This window comes from Echiichthys vipera (assembly GCF_963691815.1).
Source record: "Echiichthys vipera genome assembly, chromosome: 6".
Classification (NCBI taxonomy): domain Eukaryota; kingdom Metazoa; phylum Chordata; class Actinopteri; order Perciformes; family Trachinidae; genus Echiichthys; species Echiichthys vipera.
Window position 1 is genome coordinate 6,449,273 of NC_139831.1, and position 25,425 is coordinate 6,474,697.

General features: G+C 38.6%; 1 protein-coding gene across 2 annotated transcripts in view; it reads left to right on the forward strand.

The window, feature by feature from the left end:
• The window catches only part of fstl5 (follistatin-like 5), a gene marked incomplete at its 3' end in the record, with an annotated part of 184,505 nt that overhangs the window by 38,883 nt on the left and 120,197 nt on the right, over positions 1 to 25,425 (forward strand). For both annotated transcript variants that reach the window (XM_083915590.1, XM_083915591.1), the window contains exon 4: positions 16,530 to 16,778. In XM_083915590.1, coding sequence (XP_083771716.1) covers positions 16,530 to 16,778 — 249 coding nt within the window. The remainder of the gene's footprint in view (positions 1 to 16,529; positions 16,779 to 25,425) is intronic.

Here is a 25,425-nt window from a genome sequence, read left to right on the forward strand (position 1 = left end):
TGAGGATGAAGGATAAGCAAGTCATACTGAAAACATAGGCAACATATTTGGCAGCAGTGTTTTTAGTGACCTCCACTGTCACTGCGGGGGAAAAAAATCATTAATCTGCTTCATGTGGTGTTGACATGAGACGTAACCACACAGTTGGCGACTTCTGCTCATCTTCCTTTAGTAATGCATAATACAGTACAGACCAAAAGTTTGGACACACCTTCTCATCCAATGAGTTTCCTTTCTTTTCATGACTATTGACATTGTAGATCACACTGAAGGCATCCAAACTATGAATGAACACATGTGGAAATATGTCCTGTAACAACTGAACATACGCCTGAATTTCTAGTTTCTTCAAAGTAGCCACCCTTTGCTCTGATTACTGCTTTGAACACACTCTGCGTCCTCTTGATGAGCTTCAAGAGGTTGTCACCTGAAATGGTTTCCACTTCACAGGTGTGTGTCAGGTTCAATATGTGGGATTTCTTGCCTTATAAATGGGGTTGGGAGCATCAGTTGTGTTGTGCAGAAGTCAGGTGGATACACAGCTGATAGTCCCACTGAATAGACTGTTAGAATTTTATTATGGCGAGAAAAAAGCAGCAAAGTAAAGAAAAACGAGTGACTGTCATTACTTTAAGAAATGAAGGTCAGTCAGTCCGAAACATTGGGAAAACTTTCAAAGCATCCCCGAGTGCATCTACAATTTTCATAGTCATGAAATGAGTTGGTTCAAACTTTTGGTCTGTACTGTATATAAGCTTGTTCTTTATATTACGTATAAAAAAAACCAGTTGGATAAAAATTAAATACATCCTATTATCTTTAAAAAATTGAAATGTCGGGTAATATTAGAATATGATAACGTCAAAACGACATAACGAGGAAGTCTACGGCAGTCACTGGGTTAGAAAAGCTTTACATTTCTATGTAAAGTAGGAGATTCCTTGTCATTTGGGTTACACTTCCTGATATTTACTCAGCTTTGAGACTAAAAAATCTTTGCAGGTATCGTGAAAGGTGGTGGAACACGAGACACTCTCCATAATCTGCTTTGGAGAGGGATTGATCAGGGTCACACCTGTTCAGTGGACGGAGCCAGAGCAGCCTAACTTAATAAATAAGGGATTTGTGTTAACTGCTGTAACTGAGTGGCCAGTGATATTTTCAGTGCGTACTAACTGCAAAATAACTACACAACTATGGCACTAGATCCTCGGTCACTGTTGCTGTATTGTTGGTTTTGATCACAGGAATATCATTTATTATACAAGAACAACATTGTTATTTTGAAAGCCTCACTAAAACTACAACTATGTTTCGTGAATATCCCTCATACGTTGCTGTGGTTATTTAAATGTACAAGGCTTAAACAGCTTTTTTAAGCTGTTTAAGCTTAAAATGTATTTGAGGTGTACTTTGAGTTTCTGATTTGGTCCTTGTCCCATCCTCTAACAGGGAGGGGGCGGGACTTTTGGCCTATACTGCAGCCAGCCACCAGAGAGCCTTCCTCTTCCTCCCCTCTCTTATTTAGACAGGTTTATTTTTGTTTAGACCATATAATGTATTATTTATTAATATATTAATATGGTCAAGATTTTTCTGATAACTTCAGTTACTAGTTTCTTTACCAATTTAGATCTTTGCTTCTCACTGATATACACTCGTTGCACAGTAAGCACACAGGCTTCACAGTGACAGTTCCCAATACTTCTCTGTCTATTTGCTGTTTAATTGCCGGTTTTCTGTGTCATAATCCATGCCGTAGTGCAAATTCCTACTGACTATACAATTTATTCTCTACACCCACCTGCTTGTTTGTTTTTGTTGATATATGTATTTTGAAAACACCTATAATTCTTGGAATCAAGTATTTTTATCAAGTTTCTGATAAATAGAAGATGAGTGTTGACATGTGATTGTTAACTGAATAACAACGTTAAGTGTAGACTTCTTCATGCATGTAATTATGGCCACTAAAGCAAGATTTCCCCACAGACAGACTGCAATATCAGTCTTAAATAACAATCAAACATCTTAGACTATCCCCATTGGTGTGGTACAGCCTTTCAGCTTTGAACTCTGCACAGGAGCAAACATCTTGTTCTGTTGCCTGGCACCAATGTTTGTGTTTTCCTAATCTCTGTCGTCTCCCATTCTTTCATATACTGACATAATATATTCATTTGTATGCATAACAGCTGCCTTACCCCCACCAGACCCAAGCCCATAGCAGAAGCACATTTGAATAATTCAGAGGCTGCAAACACCAAGCTCTAAATTGTATATTAATTCTAAAATTACACACTACCCCCTGGGCCCGGGTTACACTTTTAATAACTTGTCACAGATGTACAGAAGAGCGGCGAAAGCTGCGGTGCACTTCACTTTTCTCACACAGAATTATTGGAAGACTCCCCGTTGTTCAATATAGCTTGTCACTGTTTCGTAACAATTTAATTTGCGAGCTTTCATACGGTAACTCTTAATCAAGTAACTGTAGTTGCACAGAGTGAGCGGTCTCTTTATGGGCGAGGAGAGAAGTCGTTTCTAAGGAGAGGTTGTGGGACCGCTCTACACCATCTGCTTATGAGCGCCACTGGCAAGCTTTATAGTCAACTTATGCTCCTTGACCCACTAAGCCTTAAGAGGACAGTTGTGTCTGGCCTAAATACTGTACAGTACAACTCTGTCACGTCCTCAGGAGAGAAAGCCGTCTATAACTTTCATGGTCACACTTCACTTCAAAGAGCATTAGGCTGTGTAGTGCAGGTGTTCACACTGATTTTTTTTGTGGATAAGCGTCCAAATCCTTGGATATAGCTCTGAAGTTTGCTCATAACAATATGATAATCAGTGCGAAAAGATTAACGTGACATTACATTGATTTTTCTACAGTTCCCTTCTTAAGATAATCCTCCACTAGAGTATGAACAAACATTTTATACAGGCCAGTGCTCTCTGAATGATGCAAACCATGACGCATAATTTATGAACAATGAACTATATATGTATCTTGAGATACAGTTGATGAAAAGTGTGTTTAGGACTGTAAGGGGTTGAGCTGTGCCAACCAAAAGTTTATAAGAAGATTTTGCAATAACATAGAGTTCTTTCAGATATCAGATACTACTTATAATGCTAGTATCAGCATATAAACCGATCTGATACCAAGTAATTCAGCCCTGAAAAAAATCTATTTTTAAAGTAGGACCCCTAGGAAAAAAGACCCCCCTGCTTCTTCTGTCTTATAAAACTGAGTTGTATATTAAACTGGGCCTACAACAATATGTATGGCGGCTCAGAGCCAATACACATACCTTTTCAAAGTTAACTGTATCTGTGATGGCTACCTAACCTAAAGGCCAGTACTCCTATCGTCAATGTTGTGTAATTTAAATGGGCTTTTTCCCACTAAAAGGTCCATTTATCTTTTCTTATACTCTGTTGGATACATTGTAATTGTTCAATATGTCAATGTTGAGTCAATGATACCATGCAGTGAAACAAGAGCTTAATAATGAAAGTGTGACATAACCGAGTAAAATATTTAATACAGTAACTTAACACATTTTCTTTTAAGTTGTTTCCACATTCAAACCACTTAACGTGCATCGCTGTTGTCTGTCCAACAGATGCCAGCGTGCATGTGAGTAAACACAACAGTGCACATGCAGCATTGTCTGGTTCACAGCAATATTTAAACACCACTAACAAGTATTAAAAATATATATACTTTGGGGTGCAAGTTTTGCCATTTGCTGTCTCTATTTTTTACATGTTGAACTACTACGGTGCAGCGATGAAGGACTTGTAATAATCCTTTGAAAGTGAACATATAGTCGACTATAGACGTTTCAACAAATCTGTGTTTCAGTAGGGCTCATTGTACTGAGAGACGGCGACCTAGCTGAAATATTTTGTGATCAAACTTAAATACCAACATTCTTTTGGGCGTGTTGCTATAGTTACTGGTGCAAAGATAAAACACAATTTAGGATCCCCAGTTTGAGTGATTCAGTCATGAGTTTGAAGGCTTGTCACTGCAGTTTATGCTCATTTGAGACAAGTTTTTATAACGGGAGAGCCTATTTTTATCCTTTATCCCATCAGGAAACAATAGAAGTCGGACGTCTGCAAGTATTAATTATTGTAACTGGAATGTGTGCCTGCTTGTGTTTGTTAGCTTAAGTCACATTGAGTTATAAATACATGTGTTTTTAGGACACCCTTTAATGGTTCACCAACAATTAAGATGATTTTTTCTAAGATTAAACAAAAACTGGTGAACTGACACTCTAATACATCCAATATACGGGCTACTGTATCAACTTACTTACTGTGGACATTTTGGACTAGTTCAACACAGCTGTAACTACTAAAATTTATAATTTCTCTATTCAGTTTATTTTTATTTATTATGTTAAATAATGGAAACATTGAAAACGTTTACCCAAGTGTCAGTTTATCCTTTATCCTAAATTTGATGAAGCATGATTTCGGAATAGTGTGATGAAAGCCATGTACAGTTTATATATATGTGTGTGTGTGTATGTATATACCGTATATTGTACCTGCACTCACCTGGTGTCCCAGTTGTAAGTCAGTTCCTAATTAGACGTAAACAAGCAGGACTTTGCATCCTTTAAACCCTAATTTAGTCCAGCCTGGGCACAGACCTCCTAGCTACCATCTTTGAGATAGTATTGTTCATATAGTGTTTCTTTAAAATTCAATTCGATTGGATAGCTCTGCTGCTCTCATCAGTTGATACACATGTTGTAATAGTACATTAGCTGTTTGACTGCTTTTGCTCTCTGGTGTAGAGCCAATTATATTTTTTACCAATGGAATAGTGCACCTGCTTGAATAGTTTGGAACTGCGCTACTGAATATTAATGGAAGACTGATGTTGAGGATTTGTCTGAGGACTTCTCTCTTTTCTCCTCTCTACTTTTCTTCCTCCCCAACCGGTGCAGACAGATGTCCGTCCTCCACAGAGCTGGGTCTGTCTGACGTTCCTGTCTGTTATAGGGAAGGTTTTCGTTGCCACCGTACTCTAAGGAGGAATTGTTGGGTCTATGTAAATCATAAATAAGTCATAGAGTGTGGTCTATACCTACTCTGTAAAGTGTCCTGAGATAACTTTTGTTATGATTTGGCACTATAAATAAAATTGAATTGAATGGCATTAAAATTGTGTGACATTTAATTTTTTTTGAAAACCAGCTTTGGTCATCAGTCCTGCAATCCGCTCTGTTGTAGGAAAGTCACTGTTATCTCCAGAAGAAAATGAAACAGAACAGATTTTGAATCCCGATTACATAAAAGGTTCAAATCATACTTGTCGAGCTCCTGGCATCGAGAGAGAGTTATTCGTGCTCGTAAACACTGACTGATTGACTGTCTTAGACCGTAATAATATCATTTATAAGCCCTACCGTAGTATACTGTTATGGCATGCAATTTATTTTCAGCTCTTTGAATTGCTTAATGAACTTGCAAAGAACATTAAACTGCTTATTTGAAATTAATAACACGCACAAGGGTAAAGAGAGAGAGAGTGATAGGTGTCATGGCGGCGATCAGTACTGCTAAAGGAAGCATAACATGCTGCACACTTAGCTAGACCAACAATATTACAATCCACACTCTTTTCAGCCTATAACCGACTCCCGGGATGTTGATACCCATCATTTTCAAACCATATCCTGAATATGTTAAGTTAAATGGAGTGAAACATATCTAATTGAGATTCATCAATAATTCTTGATATGATCTGCACGAACCCTCGGCACTTACAGTGGATAATGATGAAGGCTTGGCAATAGCAGTGCTTTTTTTCCATCTGAAGGTCAACACAGTAACCATAGAAAGAAACATTATCCTGAAGAATTGTTCCTACTCTCGGCCAAGATTAACTTTAATATACTATTTTATCTCGATGGCAGGACCGCATCAGTGTCCAAACATGAATTAACTCCATAAGAGCTTATTGGCGTAGAGCCATTATATTTTATTCTTTTATTATATGTAGTACATTTTGTCCAAAATGATAGTGACTTATTACATTGTGTGGCTTGCAATACAAGAAGAATTTGCTAAGGATTTCTCGGAAGTCTTTTTGCCCATCTTCTCTCAGGAGCTTGACACTAATCGCATCACAGCAATGACAACAGACTTAATATCTAAGACAGTATTCGTGGTAAATTTAGGAAACATGAATAGATCATTTGATTGAAAAGTGCAAGGGCCTTAGTGTCTCTACGACACTCGGATTCCAGATTATCTTTCAAAGCTCCTTTTTAGTTGCACTGTTGGTATCACTGTTTGCATGTAGAGAGATATAAAAAGTCGATTTGACTGACAGTAGACTCTTTTCTCGTTGTATGGTCTTGTTCGCACCAGGGGTTTAGCTTATCGTTGCAGTTTGGGAGAAGAAAAAAAAACAACCACCATTTTTGTTTTCTTTTCTTCTTTCTCGAGCTGAAATCATGTATTTTGTTTTATGTGTTTCATCATGGCATATAAATAAATAAATCTGGTTTTCTGTTGTTTTTTTGTTGTGGCAGGCAGGAGCATTGTACGCTTTAATCTCTTCACTATTCAGTTCATGGCCTACTTTTTGGTGACTGGGTTTTCTTTTTCCATGTTTGCCCTTTGAAAAAGACCCCTATTGAGTTTAAACGGTATAGCCCTCTGAAGGCCATACGATAAAAGCCTTGATCCCTCTTTTTAGCTTTTCAACCTAGGAGCAGAGACAAAGAACCATATGAGTTTCATTTCAAAATAAAACATCCACCACTTCACTGGCACCTATTTGATTGCAGGACACAAAAGAAGTTGTCTTTGTGAATTAACCTTGATTTTCTTGTTCCTGTTCTTCTTCCAACACTGAGTGTTCTGTTTCTTTCCTATAAAATGGTAATCCTTTTCTTAATATCATTTTACAGTACATTTTTTGTATTCTTTTATTCATAATGACGGCTGTATTTGAAATGACATAATTTTTACATCACATCCATTAAAGCGTAAGTTATATAACCTCTACGTCGGCATTGCAAAAATGGAATATATGTAAATTATAGAGCACCTGCTGAGGCAAATGTAACTCTCAATCCAGCCTTGTATTGTAAAATAACAAGGAAAGTAACTCTATGTAAAGCAGGTGCACATTAGAAAGATTTGCAGTGAAGATTTTCCCCTGCGATGTCTCGGTCACGTTGGGAGTCAAGCCTAACAGAGTAAGTCGATGTTCAGAATTAGAGAATCAAAAATGATAATTGTATTTAATGTTATGACAAGGTTAGAGTTTATCCGCATACCTTTAAAACAAAAAAGGGTACCGATCCCATACCACGTAATTTAGCCCCGAAAAAAATGTACTTTAAAGTAATTTCACTGCAGTTTTCCTGGAAATCAATTCTTTCTATCCGCTCTTAAACAGCACACAGCAAGTTGTGCTGGGCTGCTGTTTGAAACATCTGTTTTTAGATTTCTTGTTTAGTTCAATAGTGGAGACTGTATTATTATAAACTACAAGTTAAACTTTCTAAAGTAGTGTTTGACGAAGACGATCAAGAGAGAATACACAAAAGTGGCGTTGCGTTCCCACAGTTTATTCCGCGTTTAGCCGACCGTCTTTGGGGGAAATCTCTGTGCATACGGTGAGGCTAAAGTGTGTCAAATTGGATGTAGTATGCATGTCAGGTGGCTAGGTGGCACAACACCACCAAGTGCCGCACAACACCACCAAGAGCTGGTGCATGCGTAGAAACTTTCTTCTACTTCCTCCCTAACAGCGGAGAAGCAGGACGCCGTACAGTGTGACAGGGATCTGCAGCACGGTCTGCAGCCTCCGACCACCTCGGCTCCACCCAGGCAACCTGAATGTCCCACTGATGGAAATAGTACAACATGTTTGTTGTTGTTTACCTGTACTCTGCCCATTGATGTTAAGTAAACACGTATGCGACGCAAGCTAGCGTATGCAGAACACACTCTTGCGATTTTACCCCTTTATTAAGCTTCCCACTCTTGAGGGTGGTTTCACTTTTTTGCGTTTTTAAAACCCTAAAACGCTGTCGCCGTCCAAACGAAAGGCACATCTGATAAAGTATTTTGTCATTTTCAGCCGCGAGCGTTGTCGTGTAAACAGCTTTATCAAGCTTCAGTTTCGAGTGGTGGCACTAGTTTTGCTCAGTTGCTGTTGCACTACTGTTTTACTGTTACTGTACAATTTTAACATTCATTTAATTTGTCTTGTTTGTTACTAAATTGTAGCTAATCTAATTTTAAAAGAAGTTTTGTTCCGTCGGCGAACAACAAAAAATGGTAGATCATGGCTATGCGCTGTCTATATGTCGTTCTGGGGATATGTGGGAAGGGGGTCTATCTGTTATTTGTGGGGAGAGGGTGTGTTATCTGTATATGATGTCCATGTGTTGTGCCTTTTTTTAAATGTATGCTGCCATTGAAAAGAGAAACGACTTGTGGGAAAACGACTATCCCCATGGGGACAATAAAGAACCTAACCTAGCATCACTTTTAGCGGTTTTAAAAGAGTTGTTTAAGCTTTTTAGTTCTGGCTGACTGTCAAACTACATTATCAAAGAAAGTTCAATGGTATTCATTGTCTGTATGTAATTGTTTGAGTTTACCTAAGCCAGGTCATACTACAATGAAGGTAATCCTATCACACCAAACATGGTATTAGAACCTCTCTATCTAGACCATCCATCATGGTCTTTATCAGCAAACTGAAGCATAGTAGGCTCAGTTGTTATGAGTAGTGTAGTCTCAGTTGTCATAACTTGACCTTATCATAGGTAAAGTGAGAGAAATACGATGTTCTTGGCTAAAAAAACAAACGTTGACTGTTGGCAGCAGGCGGGATGGCATTTAGGACATTCGTGACGTTATCTGGTGGCTTCAAATGCTTTTTGAGGTGTATTATTGATTCACTTTAACTCTGTTGTTGTGTAGCTATTTTTTTTTCATAGCCCTGCTTAGTACTTGCTCAGATTATTCGGTCAGGTGATGACCTCTTTTTTAGACCAAACCAGACGTAATCTCTGTTCCTCTAATCTCTGCAGCAGGTTTTGCATGGAATGTAAGCGTGTTTTGTTTTTTTGGTTTTGGGGGGGTAGTCTTTGTAGTACTCAGTCGGTACAGATGCACACATCTTGTTCTAGAGGATAATCTTCACAAATCAACATTTTTCAGTGTGTTTGAGCCCCGACATGCAATTAGTATGAATAAAAAAATAACATTGTACTACATCAGAAATCACAGTTGAGATAAATGGTGTCATTAATGTCTGAGAACAAAGTGTTTACAGAAATAACAGGGCTTATTTTTGGCATAAAGTCAGATTTGTGTTATCATTTAAATAAAATATGTTTTCATTAATACATCAAAGCCATTCTTTGCTCTTGGATCAGTGTGAAAGGGAAGTTTGTTGTGATTCAAATTTGTTATATATATCATATTATATTGTATTATATTACACTGTAAGTACATATCTCTTTTGGAACCATTGACAAGCTGGATAATATTCCACATGCGGTTTATTTATATAGTTTTAATTTGTATTTACAGTATGTCCTTTTGTAGTCTGCAAAGTGGTTTGTGATGAATGTGTCAGGCGGAATTTTATGAATAAATTGGACGTGACTTGATTTGGTTGTTTGGCCGTTAGATTTCTCAGACACCCAGCATCTATTCATGTGCTGTCAGTTGTGTTTGTAGAGAGCTACAAGATAGATGTTCAGTAGTAAACACCCCCTTTTCCCATATCTGCCTCCTATACCTGCACGGAAAATGTTCCTGTCTTGTTTAAAAATGTAACATATCTCCCTCTTGCTTTATTTCTCCATGTAACACCTTTCCATCTTATGTGATAATTCAAGGCACGCAGGGGTATTTTATCCAGCTTCTCCTATCAGCACGTAGATGCTTTGACCCTCACACTTTTTTTTTTAACTTTGTCAGATTTTTACTGTTTAAGAGGAAATTGCCTTTCACTGTTCAGTCATCTTGTATGAGAAGTAAATGTCTAAAATGTGAATGCAAAGGCTTTCTCTTCACCCTGAGCGTTGCATTTTTATAGGTATGAAGCAGAGTAATGTCTGGCAAGGTTTCAGACCAGCTGGTTGCAGAGCTCAGCTGTCATTAAAAAGGAATAGGCCTTCCCGTATTATTAATGATACCAAGGGTTCGTCCTTGTTTGGTTCACGTACAGTTAGACTGGATTTCCTTCAATAAACTAAACAAAAGTGGCAAAAGAAAACAATATCTGGTCCAATCAAACTACAGTATTAGGCTAAGTCTAAAATAATTTCATGCAGTTACATTATGAGTTATTATTGACTAAAACGTGTGAATTAACTAAATATAAGACATAGAATTACATTTTTGTGAGGCTTCCTGTGTGCTTTCAGAGGGAGGACTACGGAAGGCACTCATTGATGTGGAAGAAAAGTCATCAATGTTTCAAACATAGGGGGTTACTCGACTCCAAAGGTTGAAAAAGCTCTTATGCCTCAAATAGCTTCTCATAAAATGTTCACAAGCTTGTGCCACCATGAGTAAACGTGTTGTCACTGTGCTACAATTAGCACACATTGGGCAAAGAAAAGGTACATTTCAGCAGGTGATTACACAACACCTCTGTGGCGGTGCTGATGGATGCAAGTCATTCGGCAGCTCTACACCTTGAGGGCAGAGAGGATTAAGTGTTTGACTTGACGTGCGTAAAGATGTTTTAGATGCTACAACTGGATGCCTTTCTGACACTATGCCACCAGACACCATCTTTGCCAAGAACTGTTGTGGTGAAGTACACAGCTGAGGATGAGTATGCACATTTGACACTTGTATACATGAAACTTACCATTAGAAACAGGATATGTACAGTTTTTGGTGGTGGCTGCAGAGTGCTTTTGGGTATGACTTTGAATTGATAGCCCAATGGTAGCTACAAAGAGCCAAACAAAACAAAATGAATCAATTTCTAAATAAATTAAAAGGACATTCACCACCAACCTAACAGTATGTAAAACAGACCGATCTATTATAGTTGTCTGGTTCTTCACTGTCCAATGGCTACAGGTTTCTAAGTGGCTATGGGTAAAACTAAACCATTAGGCTACTTGTTCCCTTTTTGCAAGTCTAAAATGAAATATACAAGGCTGTGCTTACTGACAACTCCAGCTGGCTAAAAATGAATCAGGCTTCGAGCCATTAAATCTAATTCTCCATAAATATGTCAGAAATTGGTGACATTCAGGAGCTTATTGTTCCTGAGACACTGCTAATGGTCACAGTTTGATTCAGTCATTGTGAGAGAAAACCCTGTGCGATGGCAACTGCTTCTGTGCACGATAACAGGTTGAATAATAATACAATTTGCTGCTGCTACTATAGATTCTTTTTATTCCAGCATTTTCAGCTCTACACACTGCCTTATGTACCTGCTGAACACCTGCTGAGATTCTCAGATAACTTAATAGAGAAAAGTGTCAGCTGTAATAAGGGAATATGACATTGTTTGTGTCTATGTCAAGTTTTTGCATTTGTTTAGTTGTTTAGCCTGATTTACTTCCACTTGTATTTGTTCATGGGCCTTGTGGGTCAACTTAACTTTGTGCACTGAGTGAGCTTAGAGCCTCTGACTGTTGTTTACCACACTCTGGTCTCTCCCTCAGGACACTGATCTGCTGTAATGGAAAACATCAGTAGGGTACCAGAAAAACCTTCTTCCTCCTTTTAGGAGGAGAAGAAGAAAAAGCCACGCTAAAAATAAGAAATGCAGTATAGCTTGTTGAAAAGCAATGCATGTCCAGGAGTGAGTGTCTATGAGAACATTGGGGCATATTGCTTAAGTGGTTTTGAGCATTTATATTCAGCATTAGCACCAGAGATGTTGGAAGGCATCTCAAAGAAAAAAGGTTGTTACACATTTGTAAAGAGCCGTTTCCATTATTGTTTTTGGTGTTTTTTTTCTCCTGTTAGCGAGACATTAATCCATCTGCAATGGCAATCTGATTATGTCGACCATGTCCAAGTACGTCTGTTATCCTTTTACACTGTGTTCACCTCATTATGCATGCATCAAAGGATGATGCCCTTCAAATGATGGCCTGGAGTCACATACGTCGGGACCTTGGTGTTGCCTACACACTCTGACGGAAGGTTAACAATTTAACTGCTTTGTCTTTAATGAGATACTTCAGAGGAATTTATTTTGCATCTAAAGCTATTCTGTAATGACAAAGACATATCAGAAAAAACACATTTGATGAAACAAGGTTATGGATTTACAAAGTCTCTTATGTCCAATAAAGGATTAGCAGTTGTAATGCAAATATTTCATTCTGTCATCAGTGTCGTTGTTGATGACATACAGCGAGTGAACAGAATTTCCCAGGTAAACTTGTTTTAAAATACCTCTTAATCTGGGATTTTGGTATCTGGGGTTATGAAGCAGTTAATTCGTCCATTCTTTGAAGCTAACGTTGGCTCGAGCAGTCACAGTGTAGAGCTGTCTACACATCAGTAGTGCTAACTTGATGCTCACTTTATGAGGCTTCATCAGCCTTGTCAAAACATTACCCTCACTTAGTCTCGATTTATAACTATAACACTGTTATCAGTCAGTTAAAACAGTTAAAGACAAGTGCGATTATAAGACATGCTGAAGATATGTGAAATAATAAACACATTTTAGACTTGAAAACTATGATTAATAATAACATTTCTCATGCTTGGTACAATCGTATCTCATTCCTTGACCAATAAATAAATCACAATCAAAGGGTTCATCCCTCATTTTATTCAAGAAGAGTATAAATCTCAACAAAATGACTGGTCCCCAGCCCAATACTTGTTATAGCAATTCTTACCTTTCTGGCATGTCGCACAGCACTAAGATTTGAATATGAACAACTCCGCCTCCCTCCAAAGTCCCAACCTCTTCCACCTCCCCCCAGTCGCAAGCGGTGACAGCGGTGGGCAACTGGAAGGGACGCTGCAGGAAGCTCGGCGAATCATTTTATTTGGGCCGAATAAAATGATTGATCATACATTTAAGTGTGCCATACACTTATTAGGAACATTTTGAGATTACAAAAGTTCAGTGTAAAAATTCCAGAGAGGTAAAAATTGCTTGAAGTGTGGTCATTGAAATCTCGTAATGAATCCTAAATTCAAAAGAAAGCCAATGGATAAAACTAAGATTGATTATTGTTTTTTAATCTTGTGTTGCTACAGTGTTTGAGATCTGCTGATGGAAACTTCTTTAAAGTTTAGGGACAGTTTCCAGTTTCTTAAAGGTTACAAAAAGACTTCTCTGTTATCCATATAACTACAGAACTGACATCATATATCATATACCATATTGTACTGCATTATTCACACTGCAATATATCATACTATTTTGTGTTGTGTCTTGTAATAAAATGAGCAGCGCCGAAGAAACAAATTCACCCCTACAGTGATCTATGCTCCCGGCAGGTATTTACAAGAGGACATTTACAGCTCAAAATTATTATTACAACCCTGGGGTTCACGTTCAACTCGGAGCATCTTGTGTTTCTGTTCATGCTCTGAAAAAGTAATAGGTCATCAATAAATGAATGGCTGTGCACAACTCCTCATTTGTCTCTGATGTCAGCTGATGACCAGAATGTTGGATGTGCATACTGAGAACAAATGACTGCGCCCTTCGCTGACCCTGCTGGTGGCAGAGGATGCATGGCTGTGCAACACAAATTCTCTGAATAATCATTATGCGGGGGCAGCAGAGGGATTTAATAAACTAGCAAATTGACTCGCCCCAATCAGGTCACAGCAGTGTACACAGTCGTATCTTGTCTTAACCCTCTGTGACGGCTGGAGGATAACACAGGATTGCGTGTGTGGGGATGTTAGGGCTGTGAATGAGTCTTAACAGTTTAAGTTAATTTACCTTATCCTCCGACCGCTAAAACTTTGCTCCGATATTCATGAAAACAATTTAAATGAAAGCTGCACAGCTTTTAAAAGTGATATTTCAGTGGTGAAATGAAAGCTTTGCAATCGTACGGTGTGTTTTATTTTAATTCTGTTCTGTCAGGATTGTGTTGACTTTTACTTGAAAAACAAAACTCTGCATATATGTTTCTTTAAGCTAAATACGGGATTACACAAGGCTCTGTAGAAATGGTGCAAACGTAACAACTGTTTACTGTTTGGAATTTGGTATTTAAGGCATATGCCGATACCAAATACACAATGTGGGTTGTGAGCTAAGAAGCAAGGCCATTTCTGTAATGCATTGCTATAACCACTTGCTCAGGCTTATCTGTGAGCACTGGATGTTAATCCTGCTTTTTAGTTTGAGTTTATATATCAGGGGACCATTGTGTTCAAAGCCAAACTCATCATAGATTGTAATTAATGCAGTGAAGCACCACTGTCTAGTCAATATTTATTGGTCAGTGGAACACAGTGAGTGCAATGTGAGAGTAAAGTTTGTGGATGCCAGTCTGTATGAAACTCAGTTAAGTCTTTCTTTTCCATGACAGCTTTACAGTTCACATGGACCCTCTTAACTAGGGTAAATGCAGTGCAACCCTCTGTTCTATGAATTACATTACGTATGAAACTAATATGCATTGCAAATATGTTTTCAAAGAACATTTTCTGGCAGCACTTTGGTCCCAAATATATTGTGACATTGTACTACAGTGTAAACCAAAATAATTCCCCAACTATAACAAAACCATAATAATGCTAGAGTTTCCAGGTAGTTATTCAAGGGAAGCCACAGCATTTCATGCCAAACGTAGGACACACTGATCTTATTTTTAAGTGTCCTTCTCCAGGCTTTTCTCCTCTGCCTAATCATCCATAATGGTAAAAAGACATATCGCTAACTTGATATGGACAAGGCATGGTATTTAAATTATATCGTGTTCATTTAAAACAGAAGTCATGCGGATGTTTGCTGTGGTGCTGCATAATCTGTGTGTCCGAGCTTCCATTCATCAACACTGCTGGTGTGAGTAGTGATCAGTATGTGGGGATGTGTGTTTGAAAGTTTCAGTTTCACTGCAGCCACTTGTCATGTAATTCAAAAGGAAATGCTGTGATAAGTGTTCTTCTGTAATGTTAGTTCTTTGAAGGATGGTATTAACACCTAAAAAAAGAAAGATAGTAACCTTTTCACCGATAAAGTAATCCGTGGACAAATGTATGATGATTTTCTGTGTGCCAGTCGACAGCTTTTTTTTGCTCTGATGGTTGTTTTTTTCCTTCTTTTTTGCTCTGCTCATCATACCCATTCACAATCCCTTGAGGACTATCCCAAAGGGCAATCTAAAAGAGTGAGCATGCTGCTATTAGAAAGCTGATATATTTGATGTGGTTCATGGTTATCTGTACAGACTGATCCGTGGCCTGTCAAGACTTATTAGTGTTCATACAGTTTGATGGTAGACCACAACAAAATCCTGTCTTTAGAGAAAATCACTCTAATCATTTCAGAAAATAGTGTTCTCATAAAACCTGTTGTAAATGAAGCCATCCTCCCTATCCTGCAATATATCCTAGTTTTTATGAATTTGTGTAACATTTCTCCTTAAAACTGCTGGGGGAACCACACAAGCTGCAATGTCTGCCACTGTTATTATCCTTTTCCCCCCTGCTGCTCCACTAATTCCCTTAGGGAACTTCTCCTACTCTTGCCTTCACCTTCACTTGAGTGTTCAGGGTTTAGGGTTCTGCTGCAGAACTGCACCCCAGAAGCAGGTTGGGAATAAGGGTATTGCTCAATAAAGCTTTTCCCCATAGTTCATTCACATTCACAGCATCTTGAACCTTTCGCCGCCATTGTTTTAAATATCCGCGCATAGTCCCTCCTTCGTTTTTCTATGTCACAACAGGCGCACATAAAATGACGTCTGAGCCGCCGTAGGCCTTGTGCTCGTGCTCGTACACGTGCACACGCTCGTGCTCGTACATGTTCAAACACGCTCCTCAAAAGCCCACCTCTCTCAAACGGGCCGTGGCCGGCAAGCTGGCCGCAGCTAGGCGCGGTGCGGTTGCACTCACACTGGTCAAACGAACTAGACTTTAGCCGTAAAACCTGTTTGGGCACGGTACGGAAGGACAGTGTGAGTGCGCCCTCACACTCACACCCACAGCAAGGTGAAGGGTGTTAATGTGTGGGACACACTGGCCACTGTAAACATTGTAACCAGTCATTATCTTGGTGAATTTTTTTGGTTGATGTGAACTGACTTTTAATCACTCCCACTGCGGGTGCTATATAGTGAACTTAACTTGCATAATTTGAGAGTTTGACTGACATTTTGTGAGTTTAGAAAAACACCATCTAGTACTGATGGGAATTCCCCAAAGCATTGTGGGGAATAAAACAGCCTGCTAAATGAGATCCAACCTGTAGCAATAGCTTAAACCCAGACTTTCCATCTGTTCTGGCAGATACACCATCAGTTGTATTCTTTATTTTTTCTTTCTGTTTTCCGCAGGTTTTATGGGACACAATGGCTATCCAAGTCCATGTGAACACAAGTACTGTGGCTTGGGGCGTCACTGTGTGGCCAACCATGAGACCGGCCAAGGGGAGTGTAAGTGCTTGGATCACTGTAAACCACACTATAAACCTGTGTGCGGTTCAGATGGAAAGCTGTACCAGAACCATTGTGAGCTCCACCGGGCCTCCTGTCTCAGGGGACACAGGATTACCATCATGCACAGTGAGGAGTGCTTCTACAAAGGTAAGAGCTAACGTGACCTTTATCTAGTGGGGGATGTGTGCGGTCCCATAAAAATCACTAAAATGTTTAGTTAAAATCATAGTTGGTGCAAAATGATCCCTAAATGTAATTGTGTGCTTGCTGAAAAGTGTTTGTGATTTCACCATCTGAAGGTGGTATATTTTTAAACTGAAATGAGGGAAAATTACATACAAAATATACTGTATATGAGATCAGGGATACTTTAATCCAAAAACGTGCCGTTTTAATTTAGTTACTTCCATGGGAATCAAATACTATGCCCTGGGCAGTGTTAGTGCCATGACTGACCCTTTCAGTGACACAGGGCTGCATCTAGGTTAATTGTGACCTAAAGGAATTGGGAAATGAAAGACTGTGTACAGAAGAAGAAGAATATGTTAAACATCTATGAGCGAGAGACTTTAGCAGTGTGGGAAATTACTATCAGCCAAATGTTGGCTGCTAAGTTGTTGCAATTCCACCAGCCTCGCTGGCAGTTAACCAACCATCATTAGGAAGTGTTGTTCTAATCTACTGCTACTTGGTTGGTAAAATAGTTAAAGTCTCAATTTTGAATCATAGTGTCTACCCTTGAACTGAATGGCTTATTGAAAAGATTTCAACACTTCAGTAAAGATACATATAAAGCTCACTCTCAAACAGTGAATACACACAGAAATGTATTTTGTACAGTTTTCTCATTTCGGTGAAATGACACCTTCATGTGGGACTGGCTCTGATATCGAATAGCTTTTGTTGAATTACTTTGGGGGCAACAGACTTAAACGAATAGAGTGCCATTTTGGGGAAATATTCATATTGGTTTGTTTAATATGAAGCTACAACCAGCAGCCGGTTATATCTTAGCTTAGCATAGAGACTGGAAATGGGAAAACAGCTGGTGTACAGTTCGTTTTTTCCTCATGGAAAACAAACACTTGTAAAACTACACTTGGTAAAAGGGAAATCCACTTTAGCATGTGCATTTGTATCTTGTTGTAGAGAAATAGTGATGTTGCTAAATCCATATGGCACAATATCATACACCAGAAACACGTAAAAGGCATTATGGTAGTTATGGGGTTCTAAAGTTCTCTGCAACACAATTACCATTCTGAAGCATATGCATGTTGTATTACCAATCTGGATAATCACTGTCAAAGTAATAGCACATGTAGTTCATCAAATAACATAAAATCACAAACCAGTGTATCAGAGCATACTGTGTACCTGTAACACAAAGGTCTTTGTAGAACCAATGACCTGAAATATCGACAAATAAAGTGGTGCATAACATTGCATAGCGATTGCAACACGAAGAACAAAAGACATGATCTGAAACCAGTCATATAGCTTTCTGTGAAATGCTCAACTAGATTTAGAGGCGGGAGCAGGTGGCTGTGTTGTAGAGTTCATATTTCCCCAGAGAATGTGGACTGCTCTCTAGCATTGATTGTATAAACATGCCAATTATTCTTAGTCCCTGGAAACAAAGCTACTCTCCCTTTTGTAAAGTAAGACACCAGTGAAGTAAGAACTCCTGACACTCTGCACCTTTGTTTTATTAGGGGCAAGAGGGGAAAGGTTGCAAACTGCTCACAGACAGCGCAATCAGAATAATCATGAGGGATTGAGTATCTACGATGATTCGACAAGGGGTCTTAGCACATTTGTTAACTTTGAAGGTAACATATGAGACTGGGAAAGGCATTGGTTCTATATATTGTTGCTGATGAAACACTGTGGTCCGTGTGACAGAGAGTTTTGGAGGTGACATCATCGTGTAGTAAAGCCCAAAAACAAAATTAACAGCACATCTGTCTCACTAAGTGCGCATCCTCCCACTACTAACATGCCCAATTTAGAGATGAACAAAGCCTCACTGCAGGAAAGGAAAACATGTGCAAGCTTTTACATCAATTCCCTACACTATACTATACAAGAGGCGACATACAAACCATCCTAAATCAGCAGCATCATGTTCTGGTATACATCAAGAGCAGCCTGTGCAGAGACAGTGTAGGTAAGCCAATGTTAACAATCAAAGCATATGTTTCATCCAATCACAGAAAGAGGCATTCAGATCAGTGATACATCCGTGGTGGGTGACAGTCCTTATCAGCCTCTCTCATGTGCCCTGTCCTGTCAGACTATCCCCCCAACCACTCCTACACCCAATCAGTATCTATCCGCAATGCAGAGTGGGATATTTGACCAATGTCAGCCGATCAATATCAGATCAACAGGAGCCAAAAGAAGGAATGAAAAAAAACACAAGCACTCTTTTTCCTCCCATCTCCTGCCTTGCTCAGTCCAGACGGTTTTTCTTTTAACTGTGACTGATATTTAATCAATTTCTCATCGGATGAGAGCTCCAGGGAGAGGACATGGGAACCTGTTGGAGCGATTAGTAATCTCTGCTAAAGGCATTGTTTTCTTTGAGGCACTTTCAGATGTTTAAAAATAAAACCTATAATTATAAAACTATTGTTTAGAGTTTTAAATCTTGACATAGGAAAACGGAAGGGATTGCCTAAAAGCCTAAATATTGCACAGCCGCAGAGGATTTGTTCTTTGTTGCAACTACAAAAGGCACCGTGGCAATCAGAGGAAATGGATAATTGAGCAAATTTAAGAGAGCTTACAGCCAAATCTAGATGTAATTATGATTCAGGGGTTATTAGTGGGTAAAATGAAATGTGCCCTCAATGGCATGTTAAATGTGTAACTTGATTATTTGTCCTTGAGGTAATGGGTTCAATTTACATAGGAATACGGAGGTATATACTCATTATCACAGTGTAATAATGAATATCCCTCAGTTCAATATTGGTCACCTCCACCAAGTTGTTTATGTTTGGGCCCATTCGTACCTCTCTCTGTTAGTCTGTGTTAGTTAGCAAGATATCTACTTAACAAAATTGAATTACATTTGATAGAAAGTCAGGTCATGGTCCAAGAAGCAGTGATTACTTTGTAACCATACTAGCATCTGGCCCTTGGCAATGTTAGTCAGTCGGTCAATCCACTACCTTAGTCCTCAGTGAAATATCTTAACAATTGGTTTGTCAAAAAAATCAATACTCCAATAATCAATACTACAAATTAGTATCGGATTAGATACTAACTTGCAAAACAAGGCAGAAGCTACAGTTCATCTCTGAGCACATGAACACTGGATGATCAAGTTAGCAATACTGAGCTGACTGAACAGGTCCTTTGAGACCACTTTTAGTAGAAAATGAACAAAGCAAAAGTGCCTTTGGAACTATTTAGCATTTGAGGCTAACGACCAGGGAAAGTAACGTTAAGGGTAGAGCTAAGCAGCTAACTTAATCAGTCATGCCCGTCTAACGTTAAGAGACGTTAATTTAACAGGACAACACAAATGTGTGTCTGAAAAGTCAACCAGCATCGAGACAGAAACAGAGGCAGCTGCTATACCAACTCTATTTAATCAGTAGCGATAACATGGTGCCAAGTCACCAGAAGATAAACGGAAGTGTAGATGATTACATTAGCATGGACCAGATCCCTGTTTACACTGTGGAGAAACCTGACTAACATCGTATTCACCAACTGAATCCAAGGTTTGACCTCCTTCATGGAATCATTTAATGTCCACAGAAATCCCTGAGCTTTACAACACGATAAACCAAACAAGAGAATTTGAAAATATTTGTCATATTTACATACACCCTACAGTTTTGTGTTTTCTTTCTTATTTTCATTACACATTTAAAAAAGTTTTGTTATTGATGTTGTTAGTATTGTTCTAATCTTTTTCTTTAAAAATTCTGCATTCATTTTTTTGTAATTATCTCCCTGTGGTATCAAAAATGGTATCGAGTATTTAACAGTATCAGTATCAACTTTAAAATTCTAGTTTCTATTCTATTCTATCATTATATCATGACAACCCTACTCAGCATGTATTGGATGTATTGATTTGGATTTTATACTGACCTACATGGTCCAGAGAAAATGACGCCTACTGAGTTTGGTTATCACCTGACCTTCTTTCTAGCGCCACCATGCTGTGGACATTTTTGTTTTTTCTAAAATGATCACGTAACTTTGCTTATCCCTTGACCGTACATCTTGCACCATTATCAAGTCAAGTTTGATTCTGTTCAATACTTTGGTTGTTATAACCAAATACATGCAAAACCAATAACATTCCCAATTACAGTCTCAGATTTATATTGTGTTTAGTAGAGATACCTCAATATGATCCAATGGAGGCTGATCTGGGCATATTTAAATACTGTAGATTGGTATAGGCAAAAGAAAATCTCATTCCATTGTTTTTACTGTACTCCCCTGTTTAGTCCACCACATTTGTGAATGTGAAAAATAATTTAACAATTTATTTACTTTACAGTAATCAGATATAGTGTTCATTCATGAAAGTCTTATTGATCAATGTTTGCTTCTAATAATTGTTACATACAAGCCTATATTTAATACATTATTTCCTTCCACAACTCAAACCTTCCCTTGTGGTTCTTGTAAATCTTGTATGTATGTATCTCTCCTTTTCAGAGGCAGATCATTTTCCCCAAAAAATATTTGTGCAATCTTACAGTAAATGCATATAGAATGAGGTGAGAGGCACACCATGCAAACACTTGCACAAATGGCATTCAAACTGTGACTCTCGTTCGCCTGTTTGACAAGTACAGCACGTTTTGGGTAGAATGTGTCACATCTGTCTCAGTAAATCTGGGCCTTAGTCGTGGCCATGGGTACTGCATGGAAAGCATTTCATTACAGCAGCATAAGGTCTTCCCCTTGTCCAGTATATTAAACTGGTTGTAATCTATAACCATAGGCTGTTAAATTCAGTACACAATGTCATATATGAACTGTCAATGCCAGATGGATGATACGCTGTTCCACTAATGCTTTTCTGAATGCCAAAAATTGGCCCATACTTCCCTTGGTGTTAAATATACAGGAGCTAATAAAATGGCGATCGGCTGGTCACACATGGGCAATATCCGTCATTTATCGTCCACTTTCCCACCACACCACATTCAGTGGCCAAACAATCAGTGCAAACCTACAATAGTTTTAATTATGGGTGTGCAGGTCATCTTATTTTAGGCCGACATGTGCACCTCCAGTTCAGATAAGAAAATAAAAAAATTAAGAAAACCATATGTTAGTGATGTGCCAAGACTCGTTTCAAAAGTATATGTTTAAAAGTTAATTCATAGTGGATTTGCATTCAGATATCTTGGGTACTATATGATATTAGAATTTAGTATATACATTTAAGTGAGAGTGCTACAGTGGTATGTGATGTTGCAGTACCATTGGCTCATTCTTTGAAATTGTGAAATTATCTTCTGCATTCAAGCATGTCTATGATGTCTCAATGATAACACATATTATATGCAGACAAGTCCAGGGCATGTCATGATCACTGAAAAGATTCTGCTTTATATTAATTTGATAGACAGACAATTAGTCCCCTGGGCAAGCTTAAACCTCCAGCTGCTGGAAATGGTTGCTTTTGAACTGACACCCTTATGCAAAGAAGCTGAGCCATTAGTGGTTCTGGTCCCAGCTGGATGGGTGTATGTTGGAAATGGACAGTCCTCGTGAGCCATTCCTTCTCTATGCTTCATATCAGCTATGGAAGACAGGATAAAAAATGACAACCATGTGTTGACTGAAGCTTCTCATTAGCACTAGGGAGAGCATATGACCCACCATTTACCCCTCACACTGCATGGCAACTTAGCTAGGATCGGATCTGATTGAAAATTAAGTGGTGCACAAAAGCCTGTCCAATCTGCGGAGGGAAATGTGTGCATGAAGGCAAGCAATCTCTGCAGCAGGCAATTGCCACAAGCAGAGACAATCAGGGCTAAGGTTGTGGCATATCAAGCAAGTGTGCATTCAGCACATCCAATTATCTGAGAGATCATACATTTAGAAAACCTTCAGACATTTGGCTCCCAATAAACCATCTGTGCCAGAGCTTCTCAATTTTTTATTTACTACTTACTATGTGGTTGCACTGCATCATTTACTTAACTATTGCATCAAGATGTTGGGGAACATCGATCAAAGCTTTAGGCTTTGTTTCAACATTGGGAGTGGTGTTAGATTGCATCATACCTGTATAAAGTCAAATGACCTCCAGACTTGATGTATTCCCATTAAAAAAATTAGTTTGGACATGTTGGGGATACATAATCCAAAACAACGTCTCAAAGGAGTAACAGACAGAAAGATTGCCTATAGGAGACCAGTTTGTTTCTTGCCTTTGGATTACACTTAAGGTACAAATAGTATTTTTTTCAAATACACTAATACATGTAAAATAAAGTTTTATGAGTCAAAGTTTTAAGGTTGTAATTAAAAAGCAATTTAGATGGCTAAATGGCTAAACCAAGATATGTTTAGTTAGCATTCTGCCTTTAACAGGATGTATTATCAAGTTAAATACACCTGATGGGATCAGTGGTGCAATAGTGTACTATTTTAATAATGGGTTTCAATCAGGAATTGTTTGCAGAGTATACATTTGAATTACTGACAAAATGTGATTGACAATGTGCCTTTGTCCGGAGCCTCCTAGAATCCTGTGTTAGTAAGCTATACTCTATTTGGCTGCAATTAACTGTTACTTTTTACTATCAGTTATACTGCTTATTATCTGCTCTATTAATCATTTTAATCTGTTGGTTTTTAAAATATCATAAAATGGTGAAAAATGACCCTTACAACTTAATGGAAGCTGACACCTTCAGACTGCTTTTGTTGGCTGACTAACAGTCCAAAACCCAAGGATACTTAACTTACTGTAATTGAAACAAGAGAAAGGCTGCAAAGCATCACATTTGAGTGGCTTAAACAACAGATTTGTGTCTTTTTGCTTGAAAAATTTACTTAAATGATGACTCACTTAGCAACATTCTTATTGATTCATTTTCTGTTCATTGTTCTGTTTTCTGCTTTTATTCACAGACTTTACTCAGCGGTACAACAAGCATTGGGCTATTTACTACAGCTGCTGGTTAAACGTATGGAAAATACAATTAGTATATTATGGCCAACACATTTTAAACATGATAACTGTAGCTGTGAGAAGTCAAAACATGGGTAAGGTTGTGCTGCTAAGCCATTAGTGACGTGGATGGTATTGGGAGTGTAAGGTGCAGTGATGTGATCTGATGGACAGAAAGAAAGAAAGACAGTGAGTTAGACCTTTGTGGGTGAGAGATTACTTGAAAGTTGAGAGAAAACTATTCGGATTTTGCATATTCATAGAGAGGGGGAAATCAGTAGAACTTTGATAGTATGCCCTTCACATTCCCCATGATAAATCAGTCAGTCACTAGGTCTAATGTTTATTTTGTCGTTGTAATCAAACTCACTTGGATATCATGAAGAAAGAAGGGTGATTTTAAGTTTTTTTTTATAATGTTGGTTGCCAAGCAGAAATTACCGGTATTCCAAAAACAGTTTGTATTAGATGGTCCTAATCTTTTTTGCAGGGGTCATGTTAATATCAGTATAGTGATCAGGTAATGGTTAAAAAAACAACCCAACTACAACTGACTTTTTTGAGTTCCTTCTTTTTTAATCTTTGTAATTGCCTACTATTGTTATATTACTTCTGTACAGCATAGTTACATTTTGTATTTTGCACCAAACCATGCACATACAGCACCATAGAGAGTGTTGAACTATAGTGCTTTTGTTGTTGGCTGCCTCCCCAGCATCTCAGTAGAGCAAAGTCTTTGTGGACTACTCCCCTGGGCTCTGCCAAGAAAAACATGCTTATAAAGCATCATAGCTTGCGGCCTCTAGAGACCCTCTACCTTGGCGATGTGTTTGTGTCTTTCCCCACCGGAGGCATTCCAGCGAGATCAGCTTGTGTACAGCAAAGAGCTTCTGAGCCTCCTGTGCGATCTTGCCTTCTTTTAATGACTGTGCGGCGCCATTAATGCTGCGACCTCTATGCGAGACCAGGCAGTGCCATCGACAGCAGCGCCAAAAAAACGAGCTCCTCATTAAAATCTAGACCTGTGGATCATTAAGTTTGCAAGGGCGTCCAAACCATTGTCAGCTGTAGGGTCTTGGTGCCTGCCGACTCTGAAGTTAAAGTCCTTATACATCATTATTGCCTTTGTTGATTAAAGGTTATCCGAGACCAACTAGTGCTTGGAGGTATGACCTAAATTTGGATCACAGTATTTTTTAATATACTGGCGGTTTCATGGTGTATCACTGTGTGTGTGTATATTTTTTTTTTTTTTGCATGACTGGGCCCGATTATAGCTTTCTAGTGGCTTATTCTACTGTCAGGAGTACACAGAATATAGTGTCACAAATAGTTGGTGTCACATATTGTTGTGTGCCATTGTATTTTGACCTTTTGAAGAGAGTTAGTTGTGGGTTATTACAATTTATAAACAACAGTTTATCCCCTGCAATAATCCAATGTTCTCCAGACTTTAAGTGCAATTGTCACAACTGTTTCATTGGACATCATCAAACACTCCAAAAGGTAGCACCTCTCCCAAAACATTTCCTGCATGCTTTAAAACCCAGCTATTGTGTCAGTAAATAGGCAAATGCCACCAAAATGAAAAGTTGTTTTGTCATTGTATGAGCCATACTGGTC